At 35.4% G+C, this 15568-nt stretch overlaps 4 protein-coding genes across 5 annotated transcripts; 3 read left to right on the top strand and 1 right to left on the bottom strand.

Annotated features, from left to right (window-relative positions):
* The first annotated feature begins 2905 nt into the window (after positions 1–2905).
* On the top strand, positions 2906–5273 carry LOC125602932 (pentatricopeptide repeat-containing protein At2g29760, chloroplastic-like). Its single transcript, XM_048774273.1, has one exon. The coding sequence runs from the start codon at positions 2923–2925 to the stop codon at positions 5140–5142; it is 2220 nt and encodes a 739-aa protein (XP_048630230.1). The 5' UTR covers positions 2906–2922; the 3' UTR covers positions 5143–5273.
* Positions 5274–6202: 929 nt separating this feature from the next.
* LOC106434105 (villin-1-like) lies at positions 6203–11681 on the top strand. 2 transcript variants are annotated; one of them, XM_013874936.3, is made up of 23 exons: positions 6203–6241; positions 6606–6686; positions 6767–6866; positions 6946–7014; positions 7102–7335; positions 7409–7586; positions 7660–7792; positions 7863–8028; positions 8094–8244; positions 8325–8413; positions 8518–8673; positions 8793–8861; positions 8955–9023; positions 9095–9223; positions 9313–9441; positions 9547–9694; positions 9833–9843; positions 9923–10063; positions 10214–10342; positions 10445–10507; positions 10658–10865; positions 11066–11217; positions 11318–11681. In XM_013874936.3, exons 2-23 carry the CDS (start codon positions 6631–6633, stop codon positions 11429–11431), a joined length of 2694 nt encoding a protein of 897 aa, XP_013730390.2. In that variant the 5' UTR covers positions 6203–6241; positions 6606–6630; the 3' UTR covers positions 11432–11681. The 2 variants fall into 2 exon arrangements, with proteins under 2 accessions (XP_013730390.2, XP_022575068.2); XM_022719347.2 differs by lacking the exon at positions 6203–6241 and adding an exon at positions 6335–6352.
* Positions 11682–12383: 702 nt separating this feature from the next.
* On the top strand, positions 12384–12749 carry LOC125602931 (non-classical arabinogalactan protein 30-like). Its single transcript, XM_048774272.1, has one exon. It carries the CDS (start codon positions 12384–12386, stop codon positions 12747–12749), a length of 366 nt encoding a protein of 121 aa, XP_048630229.1.
* A 1632-nt stretch (positions 12750–14381) lies between these two features.
* LOC125602933 (putative wall-associated receptor kinase-like 16) lies at positions 14382–15195 on the bottom strand (the record flags this gene model as incomplete). The annotated part of the gene is made up of 2 exons (XM_048774274.1): positions 14382–14835; positions 14993–15195. Coding segments are annotated over 2 exons (657 nt in total), but the record flags the coding sequence as incomplete, so codon positions are not given.
* Between the last annotated feature and the right edge of the window lie 373 nt (positions 15196–15568).

Raw genomic sequence — 15568 nt, 5'->3', positions numbered from 1 at the left:
ATCAAAATCATTCAGACCCGAGAGGATCCAACTCAAGCATCATACATAAATTTATAATATCCAAGTGGCGCGCGCCTAATTTAAAAATCCAAAAAAATTAATCCCGAAAGAAACAACTTGTACCTCAATGAGTATCCGAATGTCCATACTTAACTGATTTTGCAAATAGATTAAAAAGGAAACTCTTTCTATATATTTGGCAAAAATAAGAAAAATAGAAAGAATTTTTTATTTAATAAAATAGTTATATGAAGTGAAACATTAAGTGATAATAAATGTAATACTTTTTAATTATTTTGATTTAAATTATTATCTTGTTCATATAAACTATGCCTTTAAATTATGTGTTTTGCAATGTAATTTTTCACCAATTGGAACTAAGACAAAAGAAAGTTTTAGTAAAACATATTAAACCAAACTATTAACCATATGCAAAACTCGGTTATCTTACATTTTTATTTTTTTTATAATTGCACAAAGTTAATATTGATTAACTAATAAATAAAAATCTACATTATTACTTTTACGGTAAATATAATTAATGATGTGATATATTGTTAAAGTAATATAATTAATGAAATTACTAAAATAAAACTATACTTATATTTTTATACATTAATATTTGTTTTTCATAATTAGTGTTTTATATTTTAGATATGTTGTAATATAACTAATTGTATTCAAAAGATCCGGATCGAATCAGATAATATGGTTATTTTTGGTACAAATATCCAAACCCGTTTCAAATACATTGGTTATTTAGATATTTTAGGGTCATATACATCAGAACCAAACTCATCCAGACTCAAAAGGATTCAACTCAAAACCTATACATAAATTTATAATATTCAAGGAGTGAGTAATTTTAAAACAAAATAAAACGATACCCGAAAGGAACGACTCGTACCTAAGTGGATATTTAGTGTTCATGCCTAACTGATTTTATAAACTAATATAAATGATATTTTTATGTGTTTTGCTAAATTAAGTGAAACTGAAAGAGTTTTTTTTATTTAGTAAGCAATTATATTGATTGAAAAATTAAGTGACAATGAATGTAATTCATTTTTATTATTTTGATTTAAGTTATGATTTTATTCACTAAACATGTTTTTGAATTATATTTTTGGCTACGTAATTTTCCACTGATTGAAAAAAAAATGTTATAGTAAAACAAATTAAAACAAACGCTTAACCTTATGCAAAACTCAGTTATTTTACTTTTTTGATTTTAGAATTGACACAAAACTAATATTGATTAACTACTAAATAAAATCTACACTATTATTATTATGGTATTATAATTAATGATGTGAAATATTGTTAAGACAATATAATTAATATGAGTGAAATATGGAAATACAATTAATGTAGTATTGCTATCTTCGTTTCCAAACAATTTTCAGTTATAGTACTATTCATGTTTCCAAACATTACTAAAGTGTACTTCAGTTTTAATATTATAGACTAGGTAATAACCCGCGCCTTGCACGGAATGTGATTATTTATTTTGTTATTTTTAATAAAAACACATTAAATTTGTTTAATCTGGATATCGGTTCGGTTTTAAGTTATTTTTGGTTTCTCCTAAAATATAACCATTATTTTAAATTAATATTTTATTTTGGTTTGTTTTGTTAGAATGTTTGATTTTTTTAGTTTTTTAGAAAAAACCAAAAATTACTATTATTTGTTTATTTTCATGTTATAAATTTAAGATAATCGTCATGTCGAACTAATAGTTGTATATCATAGTTTGTAAGCGGATAATAGTTCAAGAAAAAAAAACTATTAAGACAAATCATTTCACTACAATTTGCTCGGTAGTGGAAGAAGCATTAAGAAAAAAAATATTTCAACTTCCAAAAAAAAATAGATACTTCAGTGGTGGTAAATACTTATAAGGTGCTCACATCAATGTGCATATGTATGTGTATGTAAAAGTATATAAGAATAAATGACAAATATATAAAGATATTGTTAATTTATATTAAATGACATTTTTGTTCTAAATAATACATGAAAGATGAAATTAAAATTAATTAAAAATTAAAAAGGCCTTGACATTAGTGAATTTTTTCCATATAAAGAAAAATCAATTGTATCCGTAAATAGAGGTGTGCACATATCGAATATCTGGGTATTTGGAGGCATTCAAGTCGATTCAATCTTTAGCCACCTAGATAGTCGGTGACTCTGATAACCGAAATGATTTAGAATTTTAAAGAATATCCTATTTGATCTGTAAATAAAATAAATTTTATAAAATAATTGAAAAATTTAATAATAACATTTTTTTACAAAATAAAATATTATTTAACTTTCTAAACTTTAATACCTATTATAATAAATTTAATTCATAAAATATTGTAAACTTATATAAACTATAATATATATAACATATATATATATATATATATATATAATTCTGTACATATATGTACATATATGCATATAACAGATCGAATTTGATATCCGTTCCTAAAAATATTGGAATTTGTGATTTGTTTTTTTTTTTAATTATATTTTAGTAACTGATTTGCTTCGTAGAGTTACAGATATCCATATTTTTTGTTTCAAATCAGAACGGATAACAAATGGAAACAAAATTTAGAAATATTTTGCCTGACTTTATCCGTAAACAATAAAAATAATATATATATAGTTTAGATTTTGATTCGTTATTTGTTTTGATTCGAAACGAAAAATCCAAAGTTTTATTGGAACCGTTCATATGAGTTTTATATTAAAAATATAAAGTATATAGTGTAAACACTTTTATGAATATAGTGTAAACGTATTAGCATATTTATTATCAAATTATCGTGAGGCTGCCACGTATCTATTATAGTGTGAATACATTTATTACAATGTTTCTCTTTTAATATATACCCAAAAGGAGTTACAAAGAGAGACGAAGCAATGGCTAGCTTCTCCACAGCACAACCTCTCTCACTGCCACGTCACCCGACCTTCTCCAATCCCAATCAACCAACGGCCAATAACGACCGCTCCAGCCACACTATCTCCCTGATCGACCGATGTTCCAACCTCCGACAACTAAAACAAATCCACGCCCAAATGGTCCGCACCGGTCTCTTCAGCGACCCTTACTCAGCCAGCAAGCTATTCGCCATCTCCGCCCTCTCCCACTTCGCGAGTCTCGATTACGCCTGCAAGGTGTTCGATCAAATTCCCCAGCCAAACTCCTTCACCTGGAACACACTCATCCGCGCTTACGCTTCGGGACCAGACCCTCTCCGTAGCATCTCGGTCTTCTTGGACATGGTTTCGGACAGCCGGTTCGGTCCCAACAAGTACACTTTCCCTTTCCTCATCAAAGCTGCCGCAGAAGTTTCTTCTTTATCTCTGGGCCAATCCCTTCACGGGATGGCTGTTAAATCAGCCGTCGGATGCGACGTCTTCGTGGCCAATTCTTTGATACATTGTTACTTCTCCTGCGGGGATTTGGATTCTGCTTGTAAAGTGTTTACCACGATTCAAGAAAAGGACGTGGTTTCTTGGAACTCGATGATTACAGGGTTTGTGCAGAAGGGCTCTCCAGATAAGGCCTTGGAGCTTTTCAAGAAGATGGAGTCGGAGGACGTTAAGGCGAGTCACGTCACGATGGTTGGCGTCTTGTCCGCTTGTGCAAAGACGCGGAATCTTGAGTTCGGGAGGAGGGTTTGTTCTTACATCGAAGAAAACAGAGTGAACGTGAACTTGACGTTGGCTAACGCGATGCTTGATATGTACACCAAGTGTGGAAGCATAGAGGACGCGAAGAGGCTGTTTGATAAGATGGAGGAGAGAGATAACGTCACGTGGACAACAATGCTTGATGGGTATGCGATTTTGGAAGACTACGAAGCGGCTAGAGAGGTTCTTAACTCTATGCCTAAGAAGGATATAGTTGCTTGGAATGCTCTTATATCTGCTTATGAGCAGAACGGTAAGCCTAACGAGGCGCTTCTAGTGTTCCATGAGCTGCAGCTTCAGAAGAACATAAAGCTGAATCAGATCACGCTGGTGAGTACTTTATCGGCTTGTGCGCAGGTAGGGGCACTGGAGTTAGGTAGATGGATCCATAGCTACATCAAAAAGCACGGCATTAGGTTGAATTTTTACGTTACGAGTGCGTTGATTCATATGTACTCTAAATGCGGAGATCTTGAAAAGGCTCGTGAGGTGTTCAGTTCCGTAGAGAGGAGAGATGTGTTTGTGTGGAGCGCGATGATTGGTGGCTTAGCGATGCACGGATGTGGAAACGAAGCATTGGATATGTTTTATAAAATGCAGGAGGCTAATGTGAAGCCTAACGGTGTGACTTTCACCAATGTGTTCTGTGCTTGTAGTCATAGTGGTTTGGTAGATGAGGCTGAGTTATTATTTAAAGAAATGGAATCGAGTTATGGTATTGTCCCTCAGGAAAAGCATTACGCTTGTATAGTTGACGTTCTTGGTCGCTCGGGTTATCTAGAAAAAGCTGTGAAGTTCATAGAAGCGATGCCGATTCCTCCGAGTGCGTCTGTCTGGGGAGCGCTTCTAGGAGCTTGTAAGATCCACGCCAATCTGAGTCTCGCTGAAAGGGCGTGTACACGTTTGCTTGAGCTCGAACCTAGGAACGACGGCGCGCACGTGTTGTTATCAAACATATACGCGAAGTCCGGGAAATGGGAAAGCGTTTCTGAGCTGAGGAAGCACATGAGAGTCACCGGACTTAAGAAAGAGCCAGGATGCAGCTCGATTGAGATAGATGGGACGATCCACGAGTTTCTCTCAGGAGACAACGAGCACCCGATGTGTGAGAAGGTGTACGGGAAGTTAAACGAGGTTATGGAGAGGTTGAAAGCGAATGGCTACGAGCCAGAGATGTCTCAGGTCCTGCAGATCATCGATGAAGAAGAGATGAAGGAGCAGTCTCTGAATCTGCATAGTGAGAAGTTGGCGATTTGTTATGGACTGATATCAACGGAGGCTCCTAAGGCGATTAGGGTGATTAAGAATCTGAGGGTGTGTGGAGATTGTCATTCAGTTGCTAAGCTGATATCTCAGCTCTATGATAGAGAGATCATAGTGAGGGACCGGTATCGGTTTCACCATTTCAGAAATGGGCAGTGTTCTTGTAACGATTTCTGGTGAAAATTTCAGATTGTTTTTATTGTCAAAATTTTGTATTGCAATCATATCATATGATAACCACTGTAGACTGTAATGATATATGGACTTCCTCGCTGTACCATTAGTTACCAGAACTGTCATTTTTCTAATCATTTTGGACCTTTGATAGTTTGTTGAATCCCAGTGGGAATGGTAAGAACCATCATCAGCCAATGAGTGCTCGTTGTGTGTTGCCATCATCAAACTAGACTTCATCTTGGTATGTTCCTCCATCCATCTTGGATTTTGAAGTATGGTTTGTTGGTTGGCTGTCTCTATTTTTTCATACGTTTATGTTTAAAAGGTTTACACTAGAGTTATACAAAAGACAATGAGTAGATCATTAGATACAGTGTCCTGAGATCTTACTTTCCACCAGCGAAAGGTTTGGATCAAGTATAAAAAGTGAAAATCATTGTTTCTATCTTCCCTTTTTTTTGAAATAATTCAAAGAGTTTATACTGAAAGTAACTTTTGGATGATAATGAAGACTTTCCTTGAGTTTCTAAAAGTTAAAATAATACTAATAATTAGTATTTTGGTGAATAGTATACTTAATTTATAGATTTTATTCTGTAATCAATCTATTACTAATGAGAACACAAAATGCAGTTATTCAAAAAAAAAATGAGAACAAAATGCTGACAAAAGTCAATAATTTCTCTGAAATTAGTTATGGATTTGTTTTCTTTCACTGAAATTATGGATACTATGAAAAATAACAAAAATTAGGCAACAATTTTTTTTTTTTGTAAATTTATATGTTCCAGCCAATTAAGATATACTCCATATATTAAATTTCAGTATCTATAGAAAGAAAATATATATATATATATACAATTATACATATATGGCTTGCAAAATTAAAATAATAATACAAAGAAATCCAACCAAAAAGGCGCGTTTTTATGTCTACTTTGAAATGAAACGTTGTGGTGGGGCCCCCACAAAGTGGCATGCAGCAGAGATAAAAAAGGCATTATAATTATTTACTCATCTGTTTGTTTGGCCGCTGCTTCCTCTTCAGCTTTTGAAATCTCTTGTTTTCTTCTCCTATCCTATCTGCCCTCATCTCATCTCTGTAAGTATTCAAAAATCTAAACAATCATCTCCACTTTCTCTATTAATTGCTAGTAATTAGTGTCCATTCTATGTTTTTAATGCTATTTACGTTTCGATTCACATCATTCTTGTAAGAGATCTTCTTCGGCGTTATATGAGTTTTTCTTTAGAAATTGGAAACTAAGAGATAAATTGTGTTGTTAGAGTAGGTTTGCGTGCATATGCAGGAACAAGAAAAAAAAAAAGAAAACGTAAATATAAATGTAACGGCGTTGGTTAGAACAACACTGTTGTTGTTCTGTTGTGTGATTGATGTTTACTTTTCTTCTTCTCTTTTGGTTTTATGATTTTTCAGATTAATTAAGCGTTGCACTGTGTTGTAGCCTTGTAGGAAGATGAGATAACAAAATGTTTAGGCTAAGCAAAGACATTGATTCTGCATTTCAAGGTGTTGGAACTAAAGGGTACGCTTCTTTTCTTTTTAATGCGATCCACGAGAAGAAGATAGTTTGTCTCTTTCCTCTTATGCTTGTACTCTTTTTAGCGGCCTGGAGGTTTGGTGCATCCACAATAATCAGCTTATATCGATCCCCAAGTCTTCTTTCGGAAGATTCCACTCTGGAAATGCTTACCTTCTTCTCAGCGTAAGATGCATCTCTCACTTAGATTTGAAATTTCAAGTGGTGTGCTAAATAATACTTAGTTTCTGTGTGTGATGTGTAGACGGCTTTGCGGAAGATCGGATCTCCTCAGTATGACATTCACTATTGGCTAGGACATGATGCAACTGAGGTTTTTGCTTCTTCATCTTCTTGACAACTGTTTTAATGTATATGGAATAACTAAAGATTGTTTACCTATTTTTAAAAAAATCTGAAGGTGGACTCAGTTTTGGCATCTGACAAAGCACTAGAGTTAGATGCAGCACTTGGATGTTGTACGGTTCAGTACCGTGAAGTTCAAGGTCAAGAGACTGAGAAGTTCCTCTCATACTTCAAACCTTGTATCATACCCGTTGAAGGGAAGTATTCACCACAAAATGGTCTGGCCGAAGAGACATACCCTGTCACCTTACTAATGTGCAAAGGAGACCATGCTGTTCGAGTTAAAGAGGTATATGATGAGGCTTGACATGTTTAGGCTTCAAGCTCTTCATTAATGGTTGATTGATTTTGATGTACACAAGGTGCCTTTTCTACGGTCATCACTGAACCATGACGATGTGTTTGTTCTCGATACTGCATCAAAAGTGTTCCTCTTTGCCGGTTGCAACTCAAGCACTCAGGAGAAGGCTAAAGCCTTGGAGGTTGTGGAATACATAAAGGATAACAAGCATGCAGGAAGGTGTCAGGTCGCCACTATCGGTTAGATTTTTTTCCCTCCTCTTAAGCAAGGTACTGAAAAAAAAAACAATTAATTTATTTTAGTTTCTTGTAGAGGATGGAAAGTTTTTAGGTGATGCAGATGCTGGTGAGTTCTGGACTTTCTTTGGTGGTTATGCTCCCATTCCAAAGTGTTCATCTTCTACAAACCAAGAACAGACTCCAACCACATGTGCAAAACTGTTATGGTAAAGATTTTTGTTTAATTTATTTGTTTAAAAGGATGTTTTTAAAAGAGACCATCATATGAACAAACAGGATAGATACTCGGGGGAATCTACATCCAACTGAAACAAGTTCTTTGAACAAAGATATGCTTGAAAAGGACAAATGCTACATGCTGGACTGTGACAGCGAAGTATTCGTTTGGATGGGAAGAAACACATCGCTCACTGAAAGGAAGACGTCCATTTCTTCCTCAGAAGTAAGTCATTCTTGGTAGTAGTATATAAGTTGATTGATGCAGAAGCATAAAATGTAAATGTTTAGGAGTTTCTACGAAAGGAGGGACGCTCGACCAGCACAAGTCTAGTACTTCTAACAGAAGGACTAGAGAATGCTAGATTCAGATCGTTTTTTGATGAGTGGCCTCAGACAGCAGAGTCTAGCCTTTACAATGAAGGTCGAGAAAAAGTGGCAGGTCTGTGTTTCATATTATTATTATTATTGATATGGTTTCTATAGATGGGAAATAACTAACTTACAAAACTTTTTATGCAGCAATGTTTAAACGGAAGGGATATGATGTGGAGGAGTTTTCTGATGAAGAAGATGAACCTCTTTATACAAACTGCCGAGACGCTGTAAAGGTACACTTCATCTCTAATATATATATATATATATATTTTGATCAAACTTTCATAAATGTATCTGAGCATAAGCCTGATCAATTTGGATTTTAAACTGATTCCAGGTGTGGCGTGTAGATGGTGGTGATGTCTCGCTTCTCTCCATTCATGACCAGGCAAAGCTGTTTAGCGGCGATTGCTACATTGTGCAGTATAAATATACTTACAATGAAAGAAACGAATATCTATTATATGTATGGATAGGTTGTGAAAGCATGGAGGTACGCAGGCTGTATGTAGCCTTTGAGTTTTGTTTCTTTTCAACAATCATTTGTGATTTGTTGTTCCTCAATGACCTTGGTTCTGTTTTTTCTTTTTTTTTTACTTCACTTCATTGCAGGAAGATAGAGCTGATGCCATATCTAATGCTAGTGCCATTGTTTCTTCAACCAAGGGTGAATCTGTAATGGTTAGTTCCTAATCATATCATTTTTTTTATTTTTCTCTTATTTGGTTCGAACTAACTGATTTGTTGTTACATTTGACGTTCTCCATATTCCAGTGTCATATACACCAGGGCAACGAACCTGCTCGCTTTTATTCAATGTTCCAGTCGCTAGTTGTTTTCAAGGTCAGTTTGCAATACTTTCTTGAACATTTTGTATTTTAGTATGCGACTCTACTTCTTTGATACTTTTCCAGGGTGGTTTGAGTAAACGGTACAAAACAACGTTTCTAGTGGAGAATGCAAACGAATGTGAAAGCAAGGCTTCTCTTTTCCGTGTTCAAGGGACAAGCTCAAGGAGCATGCAAGCAATTCAAGTTGACCTAGTGGGTTCTCTTGTCCTTTCTGCGATTCTGCTTTGTCATAAATACGTTTTGGTAGTATAATTATATGTCTTTGGTTCAACTGCATGCAGGCAGCAACCTCCTTGAACTCATCCTACTGTTACATTTTAAAAAATGAAGCTTCTGTCTTCACTTGGATTGGGAAACTTACCTCAGAGTCTGACCATGATGTTCTTGACAGAATGCTATATTTCCTTGATGTAAGTAACCTTTAACATACATACATGCCTTCCGGCTTATTAAGAGTTAGTTATTTTTCTTTCAGGTTGCTAGTAACAAATATGTTTCTTGGTTTCCATCTGCAGCCGTCTAGGCAACCCATGACCACAAGGGAAGGAAGTGAACCAGACACATTCTGGGATTTGCTTGGTGGCAAAACAGAGTACCCTAAAGAAAAGGAAACGAGAAAACAAGTAGAAGAACCACGTTTATTTACATGTTCTTGTATTTCAGGTAATGGTAAACATCTCTTTGAATTTGTGTTCTTTTCATCTTATTATTATATATTATTGTTTAGTTACATGGTTCAGCTATACGCACTTGTATTTTATGCCTAACGTAAAAGTGGTCTCGTTTTGCTCTTCTCTTCAGATGTACTCAAGGTACGATTCACGTGTGTATTAATTAAGTGAGCATAAAATCAGCTTGGAATACTCTCTCATCTGATTGCATGATTTTTAGGCGAAAGAAGTATACAATTTTGTGCAAGACGACTTAACTACTGAAGATGTATTACTGCTGGACTGCCAAACTGAAGTGTATGTCTGGATTGGACTAAACTCAAACATAAAGTCGAAGCAACAAGCTCTTACTCTTGGTCTGGTTAGTTTCCTCTGTTTTTTTTTTGGACAAGGGTGTAAACATGACTTAATAATTAGACTAATCCAACAACATATATAAGATTTAGGAAGCAAAAAACTCATGTTCCTGTTTTTAGTGTTTCTTAGTTTGTTGTACTTGTGATATTTGCAGAAATTTCTAGAAATGGACATACTGGAGGAAGGTTTATTAACAGTGAGGAGTCCTGTATATGTTGTCACAGAAGGCCACGAGCCACCATTTTTCACCCGTTTCTTTGATTGGGTTCCTGAAAAGGCAAACGTAAGGGACCTCCCTCCTAAATCACCTCAAACATAAGCTTTTGATACTAGTCTACTGAACTTGCACTAATAATTAATTTATGCATGCATGGGTACATTGCAGATGCATGGTAATTCATTTGAAAGGAAGCTTGCTAGTCTGAAAGGGAAGGAGTCAGTCACTAATGTAAGTCACGGTTGAAAGAATTTAGTTTGTGAAAAACAAAAGTAATGTGAAAAAGACTACTGATGTTTTAATAGATAAATGATCATAAACTAACCAAATATAAGAAATGATCAACGTGTTTCTAAGTGGCTGCAACATTTGTTCTTTCAGAGATCTAGTGGAAGCCCGTGGAGATCAGACTCAAAGGAGAACGCATCACGTGGTTCGCGAAGTCGGTCAAATGGATCAGAGCGAGGAGTATCATCTTGCTCCAGCGAAAAGTTTCCAAGCTATTCACAAGGCAGAGAAAGCAACAGTGACTCTACTCCACTTGTCAAAAAGCTTTTCTCAGAATCTCTTTCAGTGGATACAAACAATGGTAAGGTTTCATATTTCAACCTTTTCTTTGACCTTCTTGCTCATATAACTCGTAAGGTAGCAGAATATATAACTATAGTAACAACATAAACTTCTTGATGATTATACCAACAAATCTTCCATTGATTCCTCAATGTTGTAATTGCCTCTAAGCTATTTGATGCTTTAAATCTCACATCAAAACATTATTTTTCGATGCAGGATCGACGAGCTCGAATTCAGACATATCTAAAGAGAATTCACTGGGAGGAATCAAAGTCGATCTTAGTCTAGAGTCACTTGCATATTCATACGAACAGCTTAGAGTTGATTCTCCGAAGCCAGTGACAGATATAGATGCAACAAGAAGAGAGGTAATCCTGCAATCACATATGTCAACTTAGATCTAGTATGATATATTATGGAATAACACATGAACTTCCAAGATTATTATTTTTTTTTTTTGTCTTCCAGGCGTACTTAACAGAGAAAGAGTTCGAAGAAAGATTCGAAATGACAAAACCAAAGTTCTATGCACTTCCGAAATGGAAACAGAACAATCTCAAAATGTCCCTCCGTCTTTTCTAAAACAGCCTCACATTCAGTTAAAGACCCTTGGAGCAAGACATGTTTTAATGTAACTAATGTTTCTGTTTAGTGCAGTGACCTTCCTGAGTTCCTGATATAAAGTTGATGCTTGTTTCTTACAAAACAAAGTATGACACCCCCTAACTATTTGAGAGTATATGTATCGAAAGTCCTGAACTTTATAAAAAAATTTCAAGAATAGCATTAAACTTTTGTAGCTTCATCTTCATCTACACATCATTTTATATTTCATAGCCATTTGTATTAAATTCTAGTTTAATATGGTTAAAAATTCAGGTAATTTTGTTTTTTCCGTTTAAAAATTTGATATGATTCTGATATGGTTTAAATTGAATCAGCATCATTTTGGTTAGAACTTTTGACTAGAAAACCAAACTAACCAATAACCATACTGACCAAATTGTCTTTGTAAATTTACCAACTATATCAGAGCTCCTAACCGAACAGAATACCAATGTTCGGATCGGTTCAGAATCACAAGGCCTATGTGGTTCCAATCCATCATCATTCATCAAACAAAATTCATCAAGAGAATATAATACCAAAAAAATGTGTTGTAATTTCACTACACATCCCTTCATCCTTTATGAAGGGTACAGCGGTTAAACAAGAGGGAAAGCATATCTTTTGTTTGATGAATGATGATGGATTGGAACCACATAGGCCTTGTAATATATTACTAGTGTCCCGTGCGGGCAAAAAATATGGATTTTTGTTGATGCAATCAACGGTTAGAAAAATGATGAAGAGATAGAACGATTAAAAATAAAGAATGAGAGAGTAAATACAGAAAAAAAAATTAGCTAACCGAAAATTAGGGTAGTTGTTTCCCCTCTTAATGTACGCTTTTATCTCTTACATTAATCTATCATTTTCTTTCTCATAGTGCACCAAAAATAAGCTCACTGAACTTGAGGGTATCTTGATAAAGATGGGTTTCACTGGTAAGAGTGTTTTGCTAACTCTCATAGCACTTTGCTGCTTCATTTCCTCTGTTTTCAGCACTACAGCTCAACCTCCAATGAAACTAATAACACCATTGCCAACTCTCCCACCGGCCAAAGCTCCTATCAAGATACCAACTCTCCCACCTGCCATAGCTACGATCAAGCCTCCGGTTCTCCCACCGGTTTCACCTCCTAAGTTCAACAGGACACTAGTGGCCATGCGGGGTGTGGTCTTCTGCAAAGCCTGCAAGTACGCCGGTGTAAACAATCTCGAAGGCGCCAAACCTGTTAAAGGTATATACAGAGCCGTGCTCACCATTATACAAAAAAGGCATGAGCCTCAAATGTAGATGTATATATAGACATAATCTCACTGGCAAATGTTCATATTATTGTTTAAAATGTTTCTTTGACAAAAAAAAAACTATATTCTACCACGCGAAAATAGCTCAGCTGGGTGAAGGTTATTAGTTCATGTCCCTTCATAAAATCACAATGGATAAACATAGATTTACCATTAAAATAGAAAACTAGATTAAGATATTGAATGAGTTAAGATGTGTTTGTGACTAATAATTTTTTTGGTTAACACAACCAAATGCAACGGATCCTTGTTCCCTAATCTCCCATATTATCAACTTTAGCTCAACTGGTGAAAAAGAAACCTGTTCTGTTGTTCATGACATGCCATCAAAAAAAAATCGACAAAGGTAAATAAATTCACCACAACAATTTTAAACAAATACTATGACTTAGTTGGAATTTGTTCATATTTACTAGTTCAAGTTTTGTGTCACCACCCGCGTCACCTATTACGATTCATGAAGGTGATGAGAAAATTTGTTAGAGAAGAAAAGATATTTCTCATTACTCTCTCTTGTTCGTTACAGTGAATTAACTAATGTATTGATTAAAGGCACCACTTGAGTCATTATATAAAATGAAAGAGAAGATTACTGAGAATCAATTGGATTTAATCTTCTTCTTTTCCATAACAAGTTTCTTAAGAAAAACACAAAGTAAAGTTTGCTAGAGTTTCGGTACGGGTGTGTTGTACGGAGATCGATAGTTGTATCCTCAAGATAGACACCTACGAAACTACACACCATTGTAGGAGCAAAATTCTGTCTTAGAAAATTACTTAGGCAAACTTCTGTCAAACCACAATCGGTTAAGTTGTGAGAAGAAGAAACATAATTATCTCGTAACTATAATCTCTCTAATTTTTAATGTTAGAATTCAAAAGCAAAAATTTACTTCACCGAATATTGGTATAAATTTAATCATATAAAACCAATCATAATTAGTAATACAATATTTTAAAAATTAAGAACTAAAATATATATCTTTTAAATTTTCTGAGAATTCATTACAGATCATTTTAAGATATACAATTTTACTTTTTAGCACCCACTTTTTTTTTAATCTCGAGGACTCTGGGACATAAAGAAGTGTACTTTAATTTACTAGAAACATTTTAAAACAAATTGCATAGAATTTGAAAAACAAAAATTTTCAGTTCCTTTTTCAAGCCAGGTCTGTGCATAAGCCTACATAATATTTTGTAATTTTTGTTATGTAGAATATAAGTTTCTTTTTTTTTTTATAAATAAATGGTTAAACCGAAGCCTATTAAAGAAATTAAAAGCTTTGTTTTCTACTGAACCTAACTTCTTCGATGCAATTAAAATTATACGAAAAACTGACAACTTGTCTTGACTAAACGTTAGTGTCACATTGTATTTAGGAGCTAGAATGACTTTTAAATTCACGTTCTATTGTCATCAATTTCCCACAAAAGAAAGAGACTTCAATTTATTGTTAGACACATGAATGATTTGAGATTTGATAACACTTTATTGCAACATAGTTCAAACATCATAAACAACGAAAAAGGCTGCAGAGAATAAAACACACAAGAAAAATAAGAAATAAGATAATAATCAACAAAACATAAAAGATAGAGATGTAGAGGACAATGTCTAGTTAATTTCTTCGATCTCAAAAGCGGATCCAGATGGACCTGCCTCATCCTGCAGTACTACTTGTCCTGAAGCTTGTAAACCTCGAAGGTCTTCAGCCACTCTCCTCATATCTGGCCGTTCAACTCCACACATTCTGGTGCAACTCAACCCCAGAAGAGCTACTTGGTGGATCACTGCCTGATTGTCATCAGTCACCACCCTCTGATCCATCACCTCACTTAGGCGATTTCCTTTGAACGCGGCGTCTATGTGACTGACCAGAACCCTTTCCCCGTGTGGGGGGTTAAAGCTTATCGCCTTTTCTCCAGACAGCAGTTCCAGCAAGACCACGCCGAAACTATAAACATCGCTCTTTTCTGTTAAGGTACGTGTCCGGAGATACTCCGGATCAAGGTAGCCCCAGGTACCTTGGACCAATGTGGTGAGCTGGCCTGTTCTGGTAGGAACAGGTCTAGAGGATCCAAAATCACATAGCTTCACAGACAAGGTTTGAGTTAAGAGAATATTCTCAGGTTTATTGTCACGGTGAACTATAGAGACAGGAGCCGAGAAGTGGAGGTATGTTAGGGTGGTTGATTTGGGAAAGCAGTATGATTTCGTTAACGAACTGCCCAGCTTGGTCAGGGTCCCAGTTTCGAGATCTTTTGATCGCGAGTGGCTCTGAATACGACTCCTTGGCCTCCTCCACCAAGAAAACTGGTCTCGTGACGTGAGTGGCTTGCTTGATCTCTTCCTCGGTGAATATCTTGATACACTGATTCGGTGACTCTAGGAGTCTCTGCGCCAACCGTTTGACTCGAAGCGCCTCTCTCTAAGTTTGGCTAGTTGACGGAACTTGAGTTTCAGGAGTACGCAGCACACTCCCACCAAGCATCCGATGACGCTTACTGGTTTAATTATATGTATCCTTGCGGGGTTAGTTAAATATGAGAGAGAGATATATAAATAAAACGCAACGCTATAACTAAAAACTTACAAAGAATGATTTTTGTCCATTCCTTTTTCTTCTTGCACCTGAAGGTTCCATCGACATTCTTGCAGGTTTGGTGCTTCCCACAAGAATGAACATTCACTTTGCACTCGTCCACGTCTAGTAAGAACAAAAACAGTGAACAATTAGTGTGTAGATGAAAATATTTTAGGAAAGAGCAGGTAAAAAAAAAACGAGTATTACCTTTGCAGCA

Source organism: Brassica napus, unplaced genomic scaffold, assembly GCF_020379485.1.
Source record: "Brassica napus cultivar Da-Ae unplaced genomic scaffold, Da-Ae ScsIHWf_3045;HRSCAF=3843, whole genome shotgun sequence".
Lineage (NCBI taxonomy): Eukaryota > Viridiplantae > Streptophyta > Magnoliopsida > Brassicales > Brassicaceae > Brassica > Brassica napus.
Note: the sequence above shows the minus strand (reverse complement) of the source record. Positions and strands in the feature narration are given on the sequence as shown.